Genomic DNA, 20,735 nt, shown 5'->3' with positions numbered 1-20,735 from the left:
GGTATTGGACCCAATGAAGTTCACACGCGGTTTGCTATGAGGATAATTGCAAGAGCACTGTGTCAAGATGCTAAGTGACCACTGTAGAGTACAGCTAGTGGGGAAAACAGAAAAAAATCCAAGTGTACTGTTTAAACATGTACAGCAAAACCCTACCCATTGTTTTAAATTCATCATACCTGAAGAAATTGCAGTGAATGAAAGATGGGGACCTTGGACTTTAACCCTTGAAAAGCGTGAACTGTATTGGCAACTTTATTTGAATGCTGATCTCTAGACGGGTTTAAATGAAAATGTGTAAATAGCTTGTTTATTAAAACTAAGGGCTCAACAGAAATAGTAAATGTATTTAAATTGGTTTTATTGAGGAGCAACATTCAATGGTAATTTTGAACTTAAACTTATATTTATAAAGGCTGACTTTTATGGGATGGTGCTGGGCTAGAGCATCTGGAGCCTGGTGGCTTGACCCCAGATGAGAGTCAAACCTTGCACCTTTTGCTTGTGGGGTTGATACCTTACTGTTAAGCTAACCTCACAAGAGTACATCATTCAACTTTTGTAAACTGCTATGAAGTAAAAGTGTTTTATGAATTGAGTGGAGTTTTTTGGGAGGCTTGAAGATCACATAATTTGAAGTGATTTTTATTGGTCTAAAATACTTTTTAAGCATGAGTGCAATTTGGTTGTTTAATGAAGCCTTTCACATAAAAAGATGAAAGCGCTGGTCATTTTATGTATAAGTAAAAGGATTGGATTTTAAATCCATAAGCAGTGATTTAAAAAGGTTTTTAAGGGAATTTTCCTTTAAGTACAATTCTGGTGCCTATATTTCCAGTTTTCATTGAGCTGTTTGTTCCAAGTTTGTTTTTGGTGTTTTGAATTGATTAGACTGTTCTCCATTAGCTTGCCAGCACTGGAATAGCACTGTAGCTAATATAATATTCTGCTGTATTATTTGGACAGAAAAGAGTGTCCACTGTCATTTGATTGCATCACAGAGAATAAGTACTGCAAAGCTGTGTTTATGTGTGCAAACTTTGTCCCTTGTCCAAGATATTAGAAAAAATTATCTAGGACCAAATATAAGAAAACATGTAGAAGTAAGACACTGTCTGATAAACAACAGAGATTCCACTCCAGGTCTACTCCCTTAACTCCAGTCTATACCTCACACAATCATATATTTACAAATATGGATTTGTAAGTTGGCAGACCATTGTGTGACTTTACTATTTTGCTGACAGAAGTATCAGATGCATAAGCAATAAAACCTGGTTTGAAATGGGGACATTTACCAAACAGAACTACAGTCTAAAGCAGGCAAGGAGCCATCTCAGTAGTTGAAATTACTCTAACAGCGCTAAACAAACAAATTTTGACAAAAAACAATTTATTGCTAAGGAGATCATCCAAGACATGTGCCTTTCTCTGTCCCTCCCCAGCTAGCTCTCTCCCACATGCAAGTTGTGTTATATATCCACATAGACTCCCCCATATCTTTTACAGCTAATTTGCATTGTATGAGATGATGTTCCACATCCATCTGCCATTATTCCAAAATGGCACTTCTTAGTCAACAAAAGTAATTGAAGGCTGTTTTTTGTACAAGCTATACAGTCCTCATAGATATATTCACATTCCCTCAACAATGCAAACACCTATTCCCAAAGTCTTACACAGTACAGCTAAAAACGCCTATTATTTAACATCAAGTTTGGCTTTTACATAAAACAAAAAAGCAAAAAGCTGAAACCACTCAGCAGTTTATTAAAACAAACTGATTTTCAAAACAAGAATAGAGTGCTTTCGTCCTTACAGACAACTGTTTTTTTTTTCAAATTTAAAAACCTCCATGTTGTTTGTGACCTCTCATTGACCAATCCCCTTGCAGGAATCAACCTCAGCACCTCCTACTCAATTAAGCAATTGAAAAACAAATATAATGGTCTGGCCCCTTTTAAAAGGATTACAAGTACACAATGAAAATGTTAAAATGAAATAAAGCATATTATATGTGTCATGTAAGTATAGCAGCTCTACACTTTAATTCGTTGACAAATATGATCATTAATATCAGTTTAACTTGCCACATAATTTCTGTGTGTTCAAGAACTGTTTCAGGGTCACTCAATCTTTCATTGTATATCACCTTGTTCAAAATGAAGAAGATAAACCCCTTGACATAAAATGGAAGGCCTGTATAAGGTATTAGTTGACTTTTCCTCTTTTATCTGGTCCATGTGTTCCTTAATTCTGTCTCTCAGTCATATATTAGTCTTACTCGCATAAAATGCTGGGCACTATAAGCATGTTACCACATATACTCTAGCCTTTAATAACTCTATTCCTTACATTTTAGAGAAGATACTAGGAGAACCTGCCTCTCTTTTTTATAGACAATACTCTTCTCCTTACCTATCCTCTTCCACCTTTTAGAATCCCCTGAATCTCCTGCTGTCCTGTGACTTGTTGTTTCCTTCTTCACTGCTACTTCCCCACTATCTGACATCTATGAAATACAGATTCCAGTACATAAATATACTAATATCCAGCTTATCCTCTGTTCTTCTCCTCTTCTTGTACCATCTTTCATCCCACCATGACTCGATAATATCTCGCAACATCTCTTCACCTCCGAAACATCTATCCATACCTCCTCTTTACACTCTCCACACATTGCACCAAACCTATTTAATATTACCCCTCATCTTTATTCCAAATATAGGCTGATAATTTTGTTTTGGTTTGAGATGAAGTGCAATTTAAGTGCAAGACTCCTCTCCAAAACACAAGTATGCATTATTGCTCAATGTACTACATTCCTTCTAGGAGAAGATGTACACCCTAATCCTGGCCCCACCTATCAGAATGAACACAAAAATAATTCTCTCCCATGGACTTCTGTAACCCAAGAACAGACAGCCCCCGACCTTGGTAATCTAATTTTTGTTGCTATAAATGTTAGAAGTATAAAAAATAAAACTGCTGAACTACACACCTGGATTATTCAACATAAGCCTGATGTTCCCGCTGTAACTGAAACTTGGCTTAAACCCAGCATAAACAACTCTGAAGTTATACCTCCTGGCTATAATATCATCTGTAATGACCGTATAAAGAGGAAAGGTGGTGGTATTGCTTTAATATTTCCCATTACAGCAAACCAACATCAAAATTCAGTTAAACAGAGCTTTTTACTGCTTTCCTCAAAATAAACAATTATAAACAAATATGCATTACTGTCCTTTATATCCCTTCTGACAACAATACAGCTGTACTGGAAGATATCCTACACTGGATATCTTTAACATTTCCACAACAAAAAAATATTACTAGGTGATGTGAATGTCATTTAGTTGGACATAAACTGTTAACTCCCTACATCTAGCATGAATGTATATGGTTTCACACAAGTAATTAATAGCCCCACACATTATAGCACAATATAAAATTCTATATTAAATTGGATCCTAGTATCAGACCCTAGCAAATACTCCACCAGAGGTACCATGTCAGACTCTCTCAATGAACATTTCCCAATCTGTACGACTAGACATTTCACATATCCAATTATAGCATATTTATAATTTAACACACAACCTTTCCAAGTTTAACCAAGAAATGTTCATTGCTACACTATCATATATTTATTTGGAACTTCCTAAAAATCCTCCCCTTAGACAATGTTGTAATTAAATTCAGTACAGCTTTTTCTAAATATCCTATATAGCCTTTGCACCACCTAGAAGGAAGAGAATGAAAACAAATAATGCAATTTGCTTATCCAAAACGAGTAGAATGCTAGTGCAAGGTAGAGAAAAAGCATGGAAAGAATGTCAAAAATATAAAACACCTCAATATTTCAAAAACCTCAGAATGCTTCCCAATCATACTAAAAAAGCAAATAAATGAAGACAAAAAACAATACTATAATAACTTTCAAAATAACACTAAACACAACCCTAAAAAACTTTGGACATCCATTAAAGAAATCTTGCATCCCGGCCAAAAATTCAACCCAAACCACTTTCCTGATAACTAACCAATCAAAACTGCAAAACAGTTCAGCTCTTGTTTTACAGATAGTATAGCATCTCTAACCAAGGATTCCTCAGTATCTAACCCCAACCCTGCCCAACAGCCACATATCACCACATCCACTTTCACCATCAAACCTGTGTCCATATCCTATATAAAACTACTCTTAAACTTAAACCGCGCTCTTCTTCAGCTGATGGCCTTTCAAGCAAGTACCTAAAAATAGCAGCCAGTAGCATTATCATGTCTCAGTCCTTATAAATAGATGAATCCAGGAATTCCAAATTCCCTCTCACTGGAAAAAAGTCACAGATTATCCCTTTGCAAAAAGGGAGAAATTTAACAAACTTGAATAACTTTAGACCTATAGCAATCATATCTCCCCTCACCAAAATACTTGAAAATGTATTCAAAAATGATTGCTAAACTCTCTCCTGCAGGAAGAACTCCTATCCCCCTACACAACATGGCCTATGTCTTTCCCCATAGTAATAGAACTGTCCTATTTAGATACTGTCAATAAAGCTAGAGATAATTGCAAACTAGTCTCTTCCTTATTTCTAGACTTGTCTAAAGACTTTAACACAGTTTGTCACATCAAACTACTTCTTCAAATGTCCTCTCTAAGTCTCTCTCAGTCCACCCTTCTGTGGTTCAAAAGCTACCTGACCAATAGGTATCAGTCAGTAAAATGGCACTCCATGCTCTCTTCTTACCTCCCAGTCAACACTGGTATACCACAAGGCTCTATCCTTGGTCCCCTTCTCTTTAACATTTTCGCTAACACTCTATATACTTCTACACAACAGGCCACCCTAATACAATATGTAGATGATTCCACTCTCATTTGCACATCTGACAACGTGGGATACCTCCAAAAAAATTACTCTGGAAGTTTTAGCAGCCACTATAAAACATGGCTTTGTAACTCACAACTCATGATCAACCCTAAAAAGACCAAACTACTACTTATTTTCTCTAAATCCATCTCTCATGAAAAAAACAAAGTCCTCTTTCTTGATAATACAACAATATACTTCTTATAGCAAACTATTAGGGGTGATAGTGGATGGTAATCTTACATTCAAGCTGCATACATAAAATTCTGTAAGAAAAAGTCATCAAAAACTAGGGATGCTTTACACAGCCAAAAACTTTCTCACAGATGCAAGTAAAACTACACTTACTGCTACTTATCTTCTCCCCACTCTTCTTTTATGGTGTTGCCATCCTTATTAACCTCCAGGCTTCCAAAAACTGAAACCTGAACAATACTATAGCAAAGTTTCATAATTTGCAGCACATACCCCTTTTAGAAACCAACACTGTATAACACTGAAAAGCCTAAACTGGCTAGAACTGCCACATCAACTAGCATACACACAACTTCTTACCATCTATAAAATTATCCAGTGTCCATCTGCCTGTCCAGCACTAAAAAACATTCAACACAACTATGTTCCCGTCGGTCATTGCAATCCAGTGACCAAAAACTCCTTTCTGTCTACAAACGTGGTAAATCTGCTAGGCATTGTCTGTACTCGTAAAAGGTTGCTAAGGCCTGGAATTCCTTACCTTTACCCATCAGGTCAATACACACACTCCCATCTTTCAAAACTTCACTGAAAGACTTCCTAGCTAAAAACCTGGCTCTGTTCTTGGTCAAAACCAGGATAACCTATATCCCTAAATGTGAAAAAGTACCATTTTATTCCTTACACCTCCTTACTTTTCCTTCACTTACTTCCTTACTGCTAGTTAATTCTCTTTTCTAATTTTGTCCATGAATATATCATAAGCCCGTTTTGTTCCTTTACTTTACATTGCAATTCCTATTTGTATTGCACTAACTTAACTTTAATTTCTCTATAAACTGTCTAAAATTTCTCTAAATATATACCTTGTATCAATTCTTAAACTTTTTTACATTATTTCTAATTTGTTAAAAATTAAACTGCAAATATTTTTGTTTTATCTTTGAAAATTGTAAAATTATTGTTCTTAAAATGTTTTGTAATAATTTGGAACTTTTCTCCCTGGGCCTCCGCTGAAAATGGGCTTCTTCCCAATCGTACTTTCCCGGTAATCAAATGTCAATAAATAAATAAATATACTACTCCAGTTGTGTTAAAATTACAATGACTGGGACACCGTAGAGTTATTCAAAATTCCCAGCTGTCATATACGGACCATTTTTAATAAAATTACAATATTTACAATGTCTATATTTGTTCATTCAGCCAACTACACTCCTGGATCCATTAGAAACATCATCTTTTTCTAACAAGTTTTTAATGTTCCTTCCTCTGCTAAAGACAGTGGTTGGAGAGTCACCAAACAAAACTGTGGAAAGGTTAGACACTTTTTAACAATATTCACATATTTAAATGAATCCACTGCATAAGGTAACACAAAAACTGGCTCACTAGTATTTTGCAAAAACTGTGTTGCATGCCTCAGCACTGTCCCTTGACACCTAAGGAAAGGTGCAAACCTATCCTCTTTGTGTTCCATAACTTCTAATTCAACTCTCTCAGGAAGTTGTACAGGATGATCTCTACTTATAAACACAGTACCATTTTCTCTAGCTCATTAATAAACAATGCATCTTCACTTATTATCCTTCACAGCCTCACCATCTGAACTTAAACTGTGGCAACCTCCTGTGGTGAGGGTGAGAGCTGTCAAGTCAAGATAAGAATTAGAAAATGTTTGTTTTCAAAATATGAAATTTCTTGGCCTCCAAATCTTTGCTAAATGTAATGTCTGTAAAAATCTGTACTTTAGTTCCCATTGTGACACGTGAACCTCAAGTACTGAATAGTGGTTTCAAGGTTTAGGTTCATAGGTAGGTACTAAGCTATCAGCCCTAGGGCCTATACAAGCCTAGCCAAAAAGGTACCCTGGTTTTCGTCACCCAAGAAAATTATTTTCCTGTGCCCCTGTCGAGCAGAGCCACAGAGGTGATCCCCGGGGTGAATTCCAATCATCAAGATTTTTCTTGAAGAGTGCTAATGAGGAGCTTTGTTTGATATAGATAGGCAGTTTGTCCAGAGTATGGGAAGTCTCTGGGACAGGAATCTATCTGTCCAGCATGTTCTGTTTATTGTGGTGACAAGGTTTAGGTCCCTAGAGCGTGTAGCTCAGAGGGATTGGGATTTCTTTGAGTGGAGCATGTCCAACAGCTCTGAGTTTGACATAGCTTTGTATGTTAGGCAGAGATCGCCTCTGAGTAGGCGATATGCGATGGAGTAAAGCTGGAGTTTTCGGAGACATTCTGCGTAGGGCATCTGTTTGAGGCCAGTATTCCTCTTTGTGAGGTATTTCTGCAGCCTTTCCAGTTGTAGATGTCTTGTGAGGTACATACCAAAAGGGGCATTCTACTCTATAATGGGTCTAATGAGTGACGAGTAGAGGGAAACAATGACCTCTTTTTTCCTGGATGAGAAACCTTTTGTGATGAGGTGTGCCATGTAGAGGGATTTCCTGACTATTGTGGCGATGTGATTATCAGAGGAGAGACTACTGTCCACCTGTGTCCCAAGGTCTCTTATCGCACTTTCGGTGTTAAGTAGACTACCACCTATGTGGTAGCTCATGGGTACAGAGTTTTTACCAAAGGGGATGACAGTGCACTTTTTGGCATTGAGCTTGAGGCCATGGCTTTGACACCAGGCATCTGTCTCAGTGAGGCCCTTTTGTAGGATGCCCACATCGTTAGGAGTTTCAATTATGGCTCCTAGTTTGAAGTCATCTGTGAATTTCATTATCCAAAGACCTTCTCTGTTAGCCTGTACTTCAGAAAAGTAGATACCAAACAGGAAAGGACCCCTGACTGAACCCTGTGGTACTCCACTTGTCACTGGTCTGAAGTCAGATTTGGAGTCTGCTACTTTCACAGTGTGGGTTCTGTCAGTCAGCCAGTTGGCAACCCATATTGTGACATAGGAATTTATATCTAGTTTAGTGAGTTTATCTATATTTCCAGAGTGGGGGATGGTGTCGAAAGCCTTGACGAGATCTAGATAGGCTGTGTGAGCCACCATACCCTTGTATATGGCTTTGGTGACTGCTTCAAAGAAGTCAATCAGGTTTAGGAGACATGATCTGCCTTTTACAAACCTAAACTGGGTGGGGCCCAGAGTTTGGAGATTACCAATGTCTTTGTTTAGAAGTTCCATGATGATACATTCCATGGCCTTGCAGACCAGGCTCGTTAGGCTAATGGGGCAATAGTTTCCAGGGTCTGTAGTGGCTCCCCCTTTGTGGAGTGGGATAACCGTTGCTGTGCACCATTCAGTGAGCACAAAGCCTGAGGTGAGGCTATGATTGAACATGGTGCTTAGGTGGGGTGCCAGTTCATTCTGTAGTTCATGTAGAACACAGCCTGGGATTTTGTCAGGTCCCATGGATGCTGTGTTCTTGGCTTTGGAGAGTGTGTTTTTTACCTGTGCAGCCATGATTACAGGAACTTTGCATTCTTCCTGTATAGTGATGGGCCCTTTAGGGGTGAGGGGGGGTAAAGTTAGCACTGAACCTATCTGCCAGGATGTTGGCAATATCAGTTGGTTCTGTATATTTAGTGCCATTGTGCTGAAACTCAGAGCAGATCTGAGTGTTGCCATTGAGATTCTTGACATAGCTATAGAATGCTTTGTGGTTGTCTTTAAAATCAGTGGCACTTTTGTTTTCATAAGAAGCCTTGGAGGATTTTATGAGGGATCTCAGCTTCTTACTGAGGCTGACCAGGGAGTTCTTCCAGTCATGGGATTTTACTCTTTTTTGCAACAGTTTCTTTCTTCTGTTGTAGAGTTTATTTTTGGCAGGGGACCACCACATTGGCTTCCTTTTTTTTGGAGGATAGCATCTTAGTTCTGTTAGGGATAGCACGATCCATGCACTCATGTAAGTGCTTATAAAGTGCATTTGTGTAGGATTCAGCAGTCTTAGCTCTATTGTCCATCTGCATGGGTGTTGTGAGGTTTGCCACTTCTGTCTTAAGAAGTGTGAAGTTGGCTTTGGAGAAATTTTTATGGTGATTTCCCTAATGGGGGGGGGCAGGATGTGTATGTCTAGGCTGATTAGCTTATGGTCGGATCTGACCAACGAGGAATTGACCTCTGGTGTGGAACACCGGTCACCCATGTTGGTAATGACCAGGTCAGGGGTATTACTGCACCTGTTGGGGGTGTGGATAAGTTGATCCAAGGCATTGGAATTTATGAATTCCAGAAAACATTGAGCAAAAGAGTTGGTACATGAGTAGTTTTCCCAGTTAATGGTGGGGGTAGATGAAATCGCCCATTATTAGGGTGTTGGGTTGTACCATAATATTTTCCAGTGTATCAAAACATGAGGAGTGGGAATCCTGGGGCATGGTGGGGGATCTGTAGCAAGTTACAATTTGGATTGCAGTCTTGCCCAGAGTTAGTTGCACTTGGATAATCATGGATGTATTATGCTGAGCAACTAGCCTGGAGGTGTGGCTATCCTTAATAAATATGGACATGCCTTCACCTTTAGTGTTTCGGTCCAGGTTAGGTGGCCAAAAAGTGTGATATGATTTACAGTCTGGTAATGCAGGGGTGCTCTCTGGAGCCGTGAACCAGGTCTCTGTCACTACACAGATGTTGATGATCTCCATTTTAAGGAGTGCCTTGGGTGAATGCATTTTGAGGTTTAGACTTCTAGCACTGAGTAGCATTACCCTCAGATTTTGCTTGCTTGTACCTGTTAAGGTGGTGAATTTGTCATTTGAACCTTACCTAAAAAAGGCACTATAGGAGTGGCAAGAGCCTTAACCAGTATCTGGAATCCCAAGAGCGACAGGTGCAGGCCATCTCTGGCAAAGCATTGTGGTCTGTCGATCATGTCATCCCAGGCAGACAGATACTGGATCCCCTTAGAATTACACCAGAAGCTTTGCCAATTGTTGAAGTCAATCATTTTGTCCTTGTACTGTGGTATCATTCTGGGTGATGGCAGGATGCTACTCAGGGCTAGGGTCATACCTGCCTGGGCTATAAGATCAGAGAGCTCCTCCATGTCTCTTTTCATGTAGTCCAGGGAGGTACATCTCAGGTCATTCACACCAACATGGACAATGACAGAGTCATATTTGTACTTGTTATGGAGTGACCTGAGTGCATGCATTATGTGGAGAATCCTGGCACCTGACAGGCAGCTGACAGTAACTTTCTCCTTGTTTAGCCTGGTGAGTGGAACATCAGTGTGCCTGACTATGGAGTCACCTATAACTAGAGTGTTGGGTACGTTGTTATGCCTTATGGGCTGTGGTTGAATGGCACACTGAGATTGTGGGCTATGTGTCATTTGGGTTGTGTTGGGGGGTGGAGGTTGCTTGTGTTTCTGCTTTGTTTGTCTCTGTTGCTTGAGCAGATTTTTGAGCCTCCGTGAATGTAGGTGTGTGTTTTGGTGGTGTAGGTTTTGAGGGACTATGTGATGAGTGTGGTGTGGTGCAAGTGTTTACCCTCTCCTCTTGACTGTCTAGTCCAGTCTTTGGTGAAGAGAGCTTTGCTTCCAGTTTGGCTATTGTCAAAGGAAAAACAACTTCAAAAAGATCAACACACGGCAGGTTCAGGTTAAGGCACTTTAATCTTGCAGCAAGGAGACAAAAACGTGCTAATACAGAGTTTGTCTAACTAGAATCAGGAAGTGATGCCATTCTTATACATTTCTTACAAGACATTGCCAACTAAGCTGACGTAATAAATCACAAGTTCTTACAATATTATTTCTTAGCAGCTGTTTGTCCATGATTTTCTGCTGCATATCAAGTTTACAAAAAAACTTCCTAAGAAAAACAACGTGGCCTTGGAGACCACCGGTTAGATATAATTTCTCACTATGCAATGTTACCATTCAAGGTACTATGGCTAATTTGAGCACAAAGCAAGTACAGATTATAGTTCATTTCTTCAAGCAGTCTTTGTTCAACTGTATATATCTTTTCTGCAGCTGTGCATGTTCTCATAACACGAACAGAGCTGATTGTTCAAGTTCAATAACATTATAGAAAACAGTATTGTTCTATTCATTATTTTCCTGACCTAGCAGATAATCACCTGCTTCTCAGTAAATTTCCAAAAGGCATAAACATGAATTTTGCTGTGCTAGCAAATACTAGGTCAGAGAGCATCTTGCAGTTTCAGAAAGCATATTGCAGTTTGAAAAGCATCTTGTAGTTTCATACAAAACTAAGCTGTACATAAAATAGAATGAAATGTGTTAACCCTTTTAGCTTCTAATAAGCACTAAACATATACATTAATACATATTTTTCTAACAGCTATATAAGTGCATCTCTCACAGGTTGTATGTAGTGTTGGGTGGTAGGAGGAGAGGGTTGTCTGTTTACATGAGGTAATTGCTGCATTGCCCCAAGATGCCCAGATTCATCAGGTAGGCAGGAGAAAACACTGGGAGCTGACCCTAAGACATGCCTGGATAGGTGCTTATTTATTAAGTACTAAAAACTGTTTTCCTCTAGACAAGTGAGGAAAGTTAAGTGCTGTAGTAATTTATAGCTTATTTAGTGCTTACAGTGAGTTCTGAACAAGTGCTGAGCTCAAAGAAACAGATGTGTGTGCTTTGATATAAACATTTCTATTTCAGTCACCCCAATAGACTTCTACCAATCTCTTTACATATATTTTGACAATTCTGCATTCACACAAATATTCTTGTCACCTAATTGTGCAGTTACTCTTTTTAACACCCCTGAGTATGGAGTTTGAAAACAAACTTTTGAATGTTGCCAGTGTTTAGGTGCACAAGATCATGGACTGGGGAATTTGCCCTTTTCCCAGTCTCATAGTTGGTATATGTAATTAGTACATGGTTTTTGTTTTGGTTTGAATCTTTGTGATTCAAATACTTTTTTTATCCAAGCTGTTTTGTTCTATATTTTTTAGAGTTTAGACTTGTTTTATACACACACACACACACACACACACACACACACACACACACACACACACACACCGTACATATAATTTATTGGAACTTGATATTAGAACACAAATGTTATATGTAAGCAAATTAGGCAGTTTGGTTATCATTTGTTAGTTCTTTAATACTAGTAGTGTGTACATTTATTTTACGGTGACCATTTTCTGTATATTTCATTTAAAAGCTCATTAACAGTGTTTTGGGGAAAATTGATTGACACATTTATTGGTGATGATAAAACTCCAACACTACTTTACCTGGGGACTTTGTCCGCTTCATTACCTAGTTTAATATCTTTGAGAACAAGCAACACCACAAGAAAATGTGAGAATTTCTATTAAGAGTATGTCACTTCAGCGTCATCCAAACAAGGAGCCTAATGGTTCTATGTCTGGCAGTTCAAATTATGATATGTAGGTGTAGATGGTTTAATTCAGTAACTTTTCTTGTAGATTTACAGCTGAAATGACAGTGTTTTTACCCCTTCTACAACATATTTTTTTAAGGATTACCATCTAATCTATTATCCTGAGCTACAGTAAGTCTTTTGAAATGCTTGGTTCAGAATGTTGTTGCTTTTATCTCTGTTATAGCCAAGCCTCTGGTGTTGTAAATAACATTCTCTTTCCAGATGTCCATTGCTTTGGCTGTTTGAGTTTTTGTACCATACCATTCCAAGATATATTTCTCTGATTACACAAAGTAGTAGATTTGCAACTCGTGGTTCATATGGAGAAAGTCTATCGGTCTTTTGACTGCATTTTCCTTTGTGTTGCCCATTTTCAGCTGATTTGTTACCTCCCGAGATTGCAAGTCATGCACAGCTAAGCTATGTAAAACCTTTGCTATCATACACATTCAGTAGACATTGTTAGTGAATTAATGTTGTCCTGCAGCAACATGTTATGAAGGAAGAATAGTAAGAACAATGGCATAGCAGGAAGGCTCGTCTCAAATCAATAACTGGTGTCAAAATCATGGTCTGAAACTTGTTGTTGTTTGTCTTTTCGGCTTTTTCCCGGTAAGCGGTCGCCACAGCAGAACTCTGGTCCGCTAATGATTGGCAGTAGATTTTTTATGAAATGCTGAGGCACCAGCTCGATGCCCAACCTTCAATGAAGGCACGCCCATTTACACACACGTCTTTCGAATGCTACCCAACCGCAGGAAGGACATGCAGACTCCACACAGAAGGCCCTCCCAAACCAAGCCGAGAATCGAACGGGAGAACCTCTTGCTGTGAGGTAACAACGCTACTGCCATACCACCACGGCTGTCAAAATCATGGTCTGAAACTAAATGTAAGAAAATGCATTATTGTATCCTTTAGGAAGTCATCTACCCCAGAGAACAACCACATTGACAATATGTCCCAAAGAGTTGACCAAACAACTTAAGGAACTTATGTGGACAATGATCTAACTTTTTCCCAGCATGTGTCTATTGTTGTAAGAAAGCCCTTCTATATTGCACACCTTATAAACACAGAGATTATGCGTAGATCTAGGGATGTTATTGTCCTCCTTTACTCAGCCCTTATTATGCCAGTCATTGAGTACAATGCCTCCTTTGACATGTATTTGTCCAGACACATGCAACAACTGAAATGCTCATGGAGATACCTTATTAAAAGGATACAAGACCTAAACAACATGTCCTACATGGACCAGCTCAAAGCCCTGATATTATACTCCATATCCTATAGACTGCTAAGTGACGTGTCTGGCATAGAAGGCATCCTCTGACCCATTACTGATGGATTTACTGCACATCAGCAAGTCAAAAGCATCAGAAATTCTCAGTCTAAGGATCTAAACCTGTTCTGCAGTATCAACAGAGATGGCCCTCAAGGGCAGCTAGCCTAGTATTTACCTATAGCAAACACCATTCAAACCAAGATGTGAAAATAATTCTGAGGGGTAACAGTCAACCCCCACCTCAGCAGCAGTATGAATTGTATGTGTTTCTCATTCCATGGACTGCTTATTAAACAACCAAAACCTCAGAAAACCTCACCTCTTACAAACAACGAAGAACTAAGAAGCAAATGTTATCTGACAAAAAAAATCTTATTTTCTATCCTTTTAGCAAAAACGCAAATAATCCACAAACATTTTGGCAAAATGTTAACTACCTCCTCAACCCTGGCAAAACCTCTAATCCTACACCATCTACTGCAAATAGCATTGAATGCTTAGGATGCTAATTTAACTCTCATTTCATCACAACTATCACTTTTAAACAACCACTTACAGTGCCTACGTTCTCTAAATCTAAACCCAACTACTTCTCGCTTAAATCTATACAAACCTCTTGTATAAAAAAACTCCTATCAAAACTAAAACCTACCTGTCTAGCCACTGACCAACTCCCTATTGACGTTTTAAAAACTGCTGCCAGCTCCATCATCTATCCCGTATCTATCCTTATCAATCAGACCATCACAGAAGAATATGTCCTCATATTCTGGAAAATATCCCATATCCTCCCCCTCCATAAGGAAGGCCCATTTAAAGATCTCTCTAATTATTGGCCCATTGGCATTCTCTGACCCCTAGCCAAAATCTTAGAGAAATGTACCCATAAGCAGCTCCTAGACCACTGCACTACAAATAACCTCTTATCTAGTTCACAGCACAACTTCCATCCAAAACACAGCACCTCCACAGCCCTCATAAGTTTCACTAACTACATCAACCTCCTCAAAAACAATGGACAAGTAGTCTCTACTATATTCCTTGATATGTCCAAAGCTTTTGATATGGTATCCCACCAACTACTACTCAACACTCAAGCCAGCCTCCTTCAACCTCAACTCTGCAGCTCTCAACTGGTTCTTTAGCTACCTTACTAATTGACAACAGGCAACTAAATGGGATAGTAAACTCTCCACACTCCTCAAACTCTCCATTGGGGTTTCTCAGGGTTCAATCCTTGGCCCTCTCCTTTTTGTTTTATTCACAAATAGTCTAAATGCTGCCACTAAATCCGCTTCTATCATTCAATATGCCGACGACGCTACCCGTACTTGCTCTGCTCCCACACCCCAAGAACTCCAGGATAAACTGCAAAAATTATTTGTAGATATTGAAAAATACCTAAATGAACTTTAACTCATCATAAACCTTAACTAAACAAAATTAATGATCTTCTCCAACAGGAAATCCAGAATAAACCCACCTGCTCTCTCCAAATACTCCACTAATGGCACTATAATAGAACCAGTTAACCAATAAAAACTACTTGGTGTCACAACAGACAACAACCTAACATTTGCTAAACACATATCACTTACAATTTAAAAAGTTCACATCAAACTTGGTGGACTATAAACCAAACCTTATACTTAAACTATATACCAAACCTTATCTCACTCAAAACACCATAATAGCTACAGCCAGATCCCACCTCCTATCTACTGTCCTCTACTGCTGTCAAATTTTCACTAACCTGCGCATGTCTGATTGATCTCTGCTACAATAAAATAGCAAAATTTGCTGCTAATATACCCAACAGGACCCATCATTGCCTTTCACTTCAAGAACTACACTGGCTTAAATTTGGCTTGAATTTCCTAATCTGTTATCACTCAGTCAACTCACCACTGCCCACTCCATTATCCACAAACCTGAAAACTCTCCTGCACTCTCCAACCTAGTACAATTAAATACCAACCCTAGGACCCTTAGATCATCTGATAAATTTGTGCTCAAGATAACTAAGTCCCATAATTACTTTGACTTTCTCTTCTCCTATAAAGTAGCCAAATAGTGGAACCTAATACCCTAGAATATCCTTAAAAACACAGATAGTCATAGCTTCAAACAACTCCTAAAGGAATGCCTTACTTAACAATGGCTATGCTCCTGTAATACTCCTGGCTAGTTTCTCATGCCATCAATCAAATGTTTTTTTTTTCTGCTATTTTTCTCCTTGTCTTACTTCTACCAAATGAAAAATATCATAATGGTTTATTTTGGCTATGTATCCAAGTTTCATATTACTGCCTGTAGTAAGGCTTGGGAAATGTAATATTTTCTGTTTATATTCTCTTTTTGTAAATTGTGATTTGTAGGCAATTGTTAAATTTTTTGCATATTCCTTATAAAAATTTTACATAGATTTACAATCTTTTCTTGTACTATTGTTATGGAGTTTTTCTCCCCAGGTCTCCACTGAAAACGGGCTACTTGCCCAGCCGGACACTAACCGGTTAACAAATGTAAAATAAAATAAATATGTGCTGTACTAATAATATTTTTTCTTATTTCAGAATATCATGAATTCAACAATACAATAAAAACTCATCAGTTGCCCTTGTATATTATCAGTCTGCGTGGCATGTTTGGAGCTCTCTTGTCCTACACAGTGATTAAGCTGGAGAAAAGAGAGAGACTACGCTGCACCTGGGTAATACTCATTCATAAGTGCGACCCCAAGTTGTTGAGTGCTGTGCCAGAGATTCAGCTGCCATCCTTTATGCATCTCTAATTAGACCAGTTATAGAATACATACCCTGTTCTGTAACCTACTTGCACGCCTGCTGCTGCAGTTGGAGAATGAACAATATCATACAGTGAAAGGCTACAGCAGCTTTTTCTCTGTCTTACCACCTTCTTAGAGGAGACATATAACTGGCATACAAAATATTAAATGATCCCTTACTATCTGAAAGACATCGATTAGAATACCCTCAAATGGCCCAAATACAAGAAGCTGCTGCAGCTAAATAAAAAGGAATATCAGCCATATCATAAAATCCGACAACTACATATCTCATAGATTCCCACCTACCTTCAAGAAGTGACTGGATAATGACATCTGCACCTGCAGGCTCCAACATGGGATTCAGGGCATCAATCCTTAATGACAAAGACTCTCTGGATTTGTTCACCAAACCTATGAGTCTATTGCAATGCAATGTGATTAGAATATTGAGAAAAAAGGATGATATCTACCTGGGTTACACGTCTCCATGAGTGATTATGGTGCAGTGTTCTTCTGCGGTGCCATTGGTGGATAGAATTTTGTGCCTCAGCACTGATTTGGCGAGTTATCATCTTTGGTTGGAAATTGCCGATGTGGTAAAGAGCTCCAAACAAGGTAGTGAGGTAATAACCACCTAAAGAAAAAGTAATCTGCTAAAAATACTGTGTGTATTGTTCCCTGTCAGATAGTTACAGAAGGAAAAAAGCATTAGTTTTCCTTTGCTATGATGTATCAATTAAACTAAAAAGAATACCAGTGCTTTGACTTAGAATCATATTATAGAAGAAAGCTTACACATATCTATGTGCAGAGTCTTATAATAAGTGTAGGCACAAGGAAGACAAAGGGCACTATCTTCTTAATAAACCTGGAGTTTCTTTCAGATCATGCTTTAACTTTAAAAGTTCTTGACTTTGGCACTTCTTTCAGATAAATCACCTTTGTATTTCAGACAGGGTAGGCTCTGATGCTTTGTACCATTTGATTATCAGCACCACTGATAAGAAAATATAAATTGTGTATGCATCTGTAAGACTCACTGTACACTACAGACATACTTGCTCTTGTTAGCCATAAAATTCCATTTGCAAACTTTTCTTCCACAACCCCACTGTGCTGACTATGTTGAATTTGCAGTCTGGGCAGTAATGGCATGTCATTTCAGTCATAATCTGATGAACAAAATCCTCTAGGTAAATTGTGCAATAGCTTTAGAAGTCAGAAAATGGGTGTGACATTAAAAATACTGATTTCAATCAAATGTTTGCAGGTCATATGGTGTTAAGATCTAGACATAATAAAGCAAACACTGACCTTATTAATGAGTTCTCTATGTCAGGTTAAATGTTTTTATCAGTTAACACAGGACATGGGCTAAAATTAAAGAACAAAAGGAAGGCAGTCTGAAAATGAGATGGCCAATACATTATCTTAACTTCTGACAACTATTATTTTGAATTATATATTTGATTAAAATGCCCATAAATAAAACAAAGTGGAGAGAGAGGTTCATTGCACGGATCCTTCCCCACCTCTGGAAAGGCTCCCACTGAAGGTGGATACTGGCAAGGCGAAATGAACGCAAGGTTCAATAGCCTTGTATTTCCTATGATCTTTTATAGAGAAGCACATTTCTTCATGCATGCTTCCTTCAGATGTGTTTCTCCAAGGCTGTATTTGAATGTGTTTGATTTCCATGGTTATTTACTATTATTTGCAATGTGTGTGGAAATGCTGAATCTCAGAAAATGGAAGGTACAACTATGCACTTTGAAGTAGTTTATGTCTTAAAGTAATGCTGTGGAGGGGATTCACTTTTTGCTGAGTTGCATCTCACTAAGAAATAGCCACCCTCTCTTAAATCTCTAAAAGCAGCTTACGTCACCGCTCCTCATTACTTGTGCCCCTTTTTGTTTGCCATACATTATTTTGCTTAATTCACCACACTTAAAAATGAAGAGTTCATCATCATTATGTTGCATGAAATTCGGCAACCAGTTTCTTCCTACTTCACTTTTGTCCCATTCTCTGTTCTTGCTTTATGTATTTCTTAGTAATTTTATCTCTAGCAAATAAATGAGTGTGTTCTGCTGTTAAACTGTCAATTACTATAATCCCTGCTCATATGCTGATAACTACATGAAATGCTTTACAAAATGTTATTTTTGTTCTGATGCAGACAAGTTCTAATTTGTTTTGAAATACCACTGTTCTGAAATATTTTATAGATAATATATATATATATATATATATATATATATATATATATATATATATATATATATATATATATACACACACACATTATATAAATAGATGGATACATAATTTATATAAAGATATATATGTATGTGCAGATGTAGTGACAAATATCAAAGCACCTTAATGTTGACATCAATAATGTCAACCACAAAGGGTCAACAACACAAACATTGACAACTCACCATGCATGCATGAGGAAAATCCTTGCCACATGCAATTTAAAACTCAAAAAAGATAAAAACAATGTTTTTAGTAGAGGGCAAGGCCCTCTGCAGCCCCTATGGGGGGGGGGGGGGGGCTGCTACCCCCGATCCCCTGCTAATAAGAGACTGTAACTCAGAGATCACACAATCAATAGAGAATGGGCATATTCCCCAACCTTGGAGATTTTTGATCTTACACACCTGTCAATTATTTGCATCGTTGACCAAAGTGTGGAGACATCACCGGTATCGATATTTTGGAGGGTTGACAAATGTCACCGCTCTTTTATATATATATATATATATATATATATATATATATATATATATATATATATATATATATATAATGTGTGTGTGTATATGTATGTATATATAAAGAGTCAGTGGTTAGTGAATAACAAACTGTATATTTTCTGGTAAAGCATGTTGCTTCTATCTGTGAACTATGCCTTGCTCAAGTCTGATCACTGTGCATTGCAAAGTCATAAGTAATAAAAGCATTTCTCAGTCTAGCACACACACAAGACAATGAATGTAAATACACAGTAATGTACCTTCTCCATGTAGCAGTGCTGGGTCCAGAAGTTCCATCATGTACTCCACATCCAACTGTAGACGGTCTATGTCACTTTGTACCAACACATATGTCAGCACTGGCAGGAAATCATCTGCACCATATGGTTTGTCTTGAAACAAAGAAATGTCTGAAATTAACCTTTTTAGCAAAAGCTATTTTAAGTTTAAAGCTATGTATAGAATAATAAAATAGTAAGTCTGTTCAAGAGCATGAATACTAAGCTGTAATACCCATATAAACCTAGTCTGAAAATTCTGTACTAAAGAACACAGTAGCTAGGTTCAACTGTTTTATGTATGCTACAAAAGTGAAGAAAAAAACTCGCAGAGAGTGTGTGCGTCTGTGTGTTTGTGAATGTGTGAGTGCGTCTGTGTGTATGTCTGTCTGTCTCTGTCTGTGTGTGCATCTGTCTGTCTATGCGTGTGTCTGTGTGTGTGTCTGTCTGTGCCTGTTTGTACCTGCCTGCCTGTGTGTTCCTGTGTGTGTGTGTGAGCTAATCACATAAGAATCGAGCAATGGCTGGTTAAACTCAGATCTGACCAAACATCTCATGTTGACAGTAAAGTCAGTAGTAATTAAATAAGTTATAAGTAAATCTTGACAGAGGAATAACATCACACAATATCAACTCAAATCTCTCCTTCTTACTCACTTTAGTGATATCCTTAATGTAACTGATGAATGGCGGTATTAATTTTACCAACATCATTCACACAGCCCTACACACCAGTATTTTAGTTCCTCTCTTTACTGGATTTTTTTTTTGCACATAATGCACATAATATACCAGACATTTTGCATTCCCTTAAACAAGTCACAGTCAACAGTTCCTTATTAGTTCTTTTAACCCTTTAGTCATATAATCACCAATCACCAGTCTGTCTGTTATTTATTAGCACACTATTATGCAAACTATCACAACTGTCTTCTGAAGTTTCATTTTTATCAAGATACTGGAAGTATACATGCTACCTCAGGTCTCCCCTGAAAAGATGTCACTTGCCTAGTGAGAGTAGCCTGATCAACAAAGGGTAAATAAAAATAACTAAACAAATAAGCACTCATACTTACTTATAAAACTCTTCTTCTCCTTTTTTTTAACCACATCAAAAACATTTAAATTAATGATATAATTTTCATTATTCAACTCTCATTTTAAACCAGTTCACTTTACTTTTAGCTCAGTGTTA

At 38.0% G+C, this 20,735-nt stretch overlaps 1 protein-coding gene across 2 annotated transcripts in view; it reads right to left on the bottom strand.

Annotated features, from left to right (window-relative positions):
• The window catches only part of LOC122810865 (ras and Rab interactor 3-like), a 1,223,645-nt gene that overhangs the window by 11,850 nt on the left and 1,191,060 nt on the right, over nt 1-20,735 (bottom strand). For both annotated transcript variants that reach the window (XM_044082437.1, XM_044082487.1), the window contains 2 exons: nt 19,523-19,654; nt 16,971-17,134 (listed from right to left, as the gene is read on the bottom strand). In XM_044082437.1, the coding sequence (XP_043938372.1) occupies nt 16,971-17,134; nt 19,523-19,654 (296 nt within the window). The remainder of the gene's footprint in view (nt 1-16,970; nt 17,135-19,522; nt 19,655-20,735) is intronic.

Source organism: Protopterus annectens, chromosome 1.part0 (assembly GCF_019279795.1).
Source record: "Protopterus annectens isolate FY-2018-M chromosome 1.part0, PAN1.0, whole genome shotgun sequence".
NCBI classification, from domain to species: Eukaryota; Metazoa; Chordata; order Ceratodontiformes; family Protopteridae; genus Protopterus; species Protopterus annectens.
The sequence above is the reverse complement of the archived record's forward strand: the minus strand, read 5'-3'. Positions and strand labels throughout refer to the sequence as shown.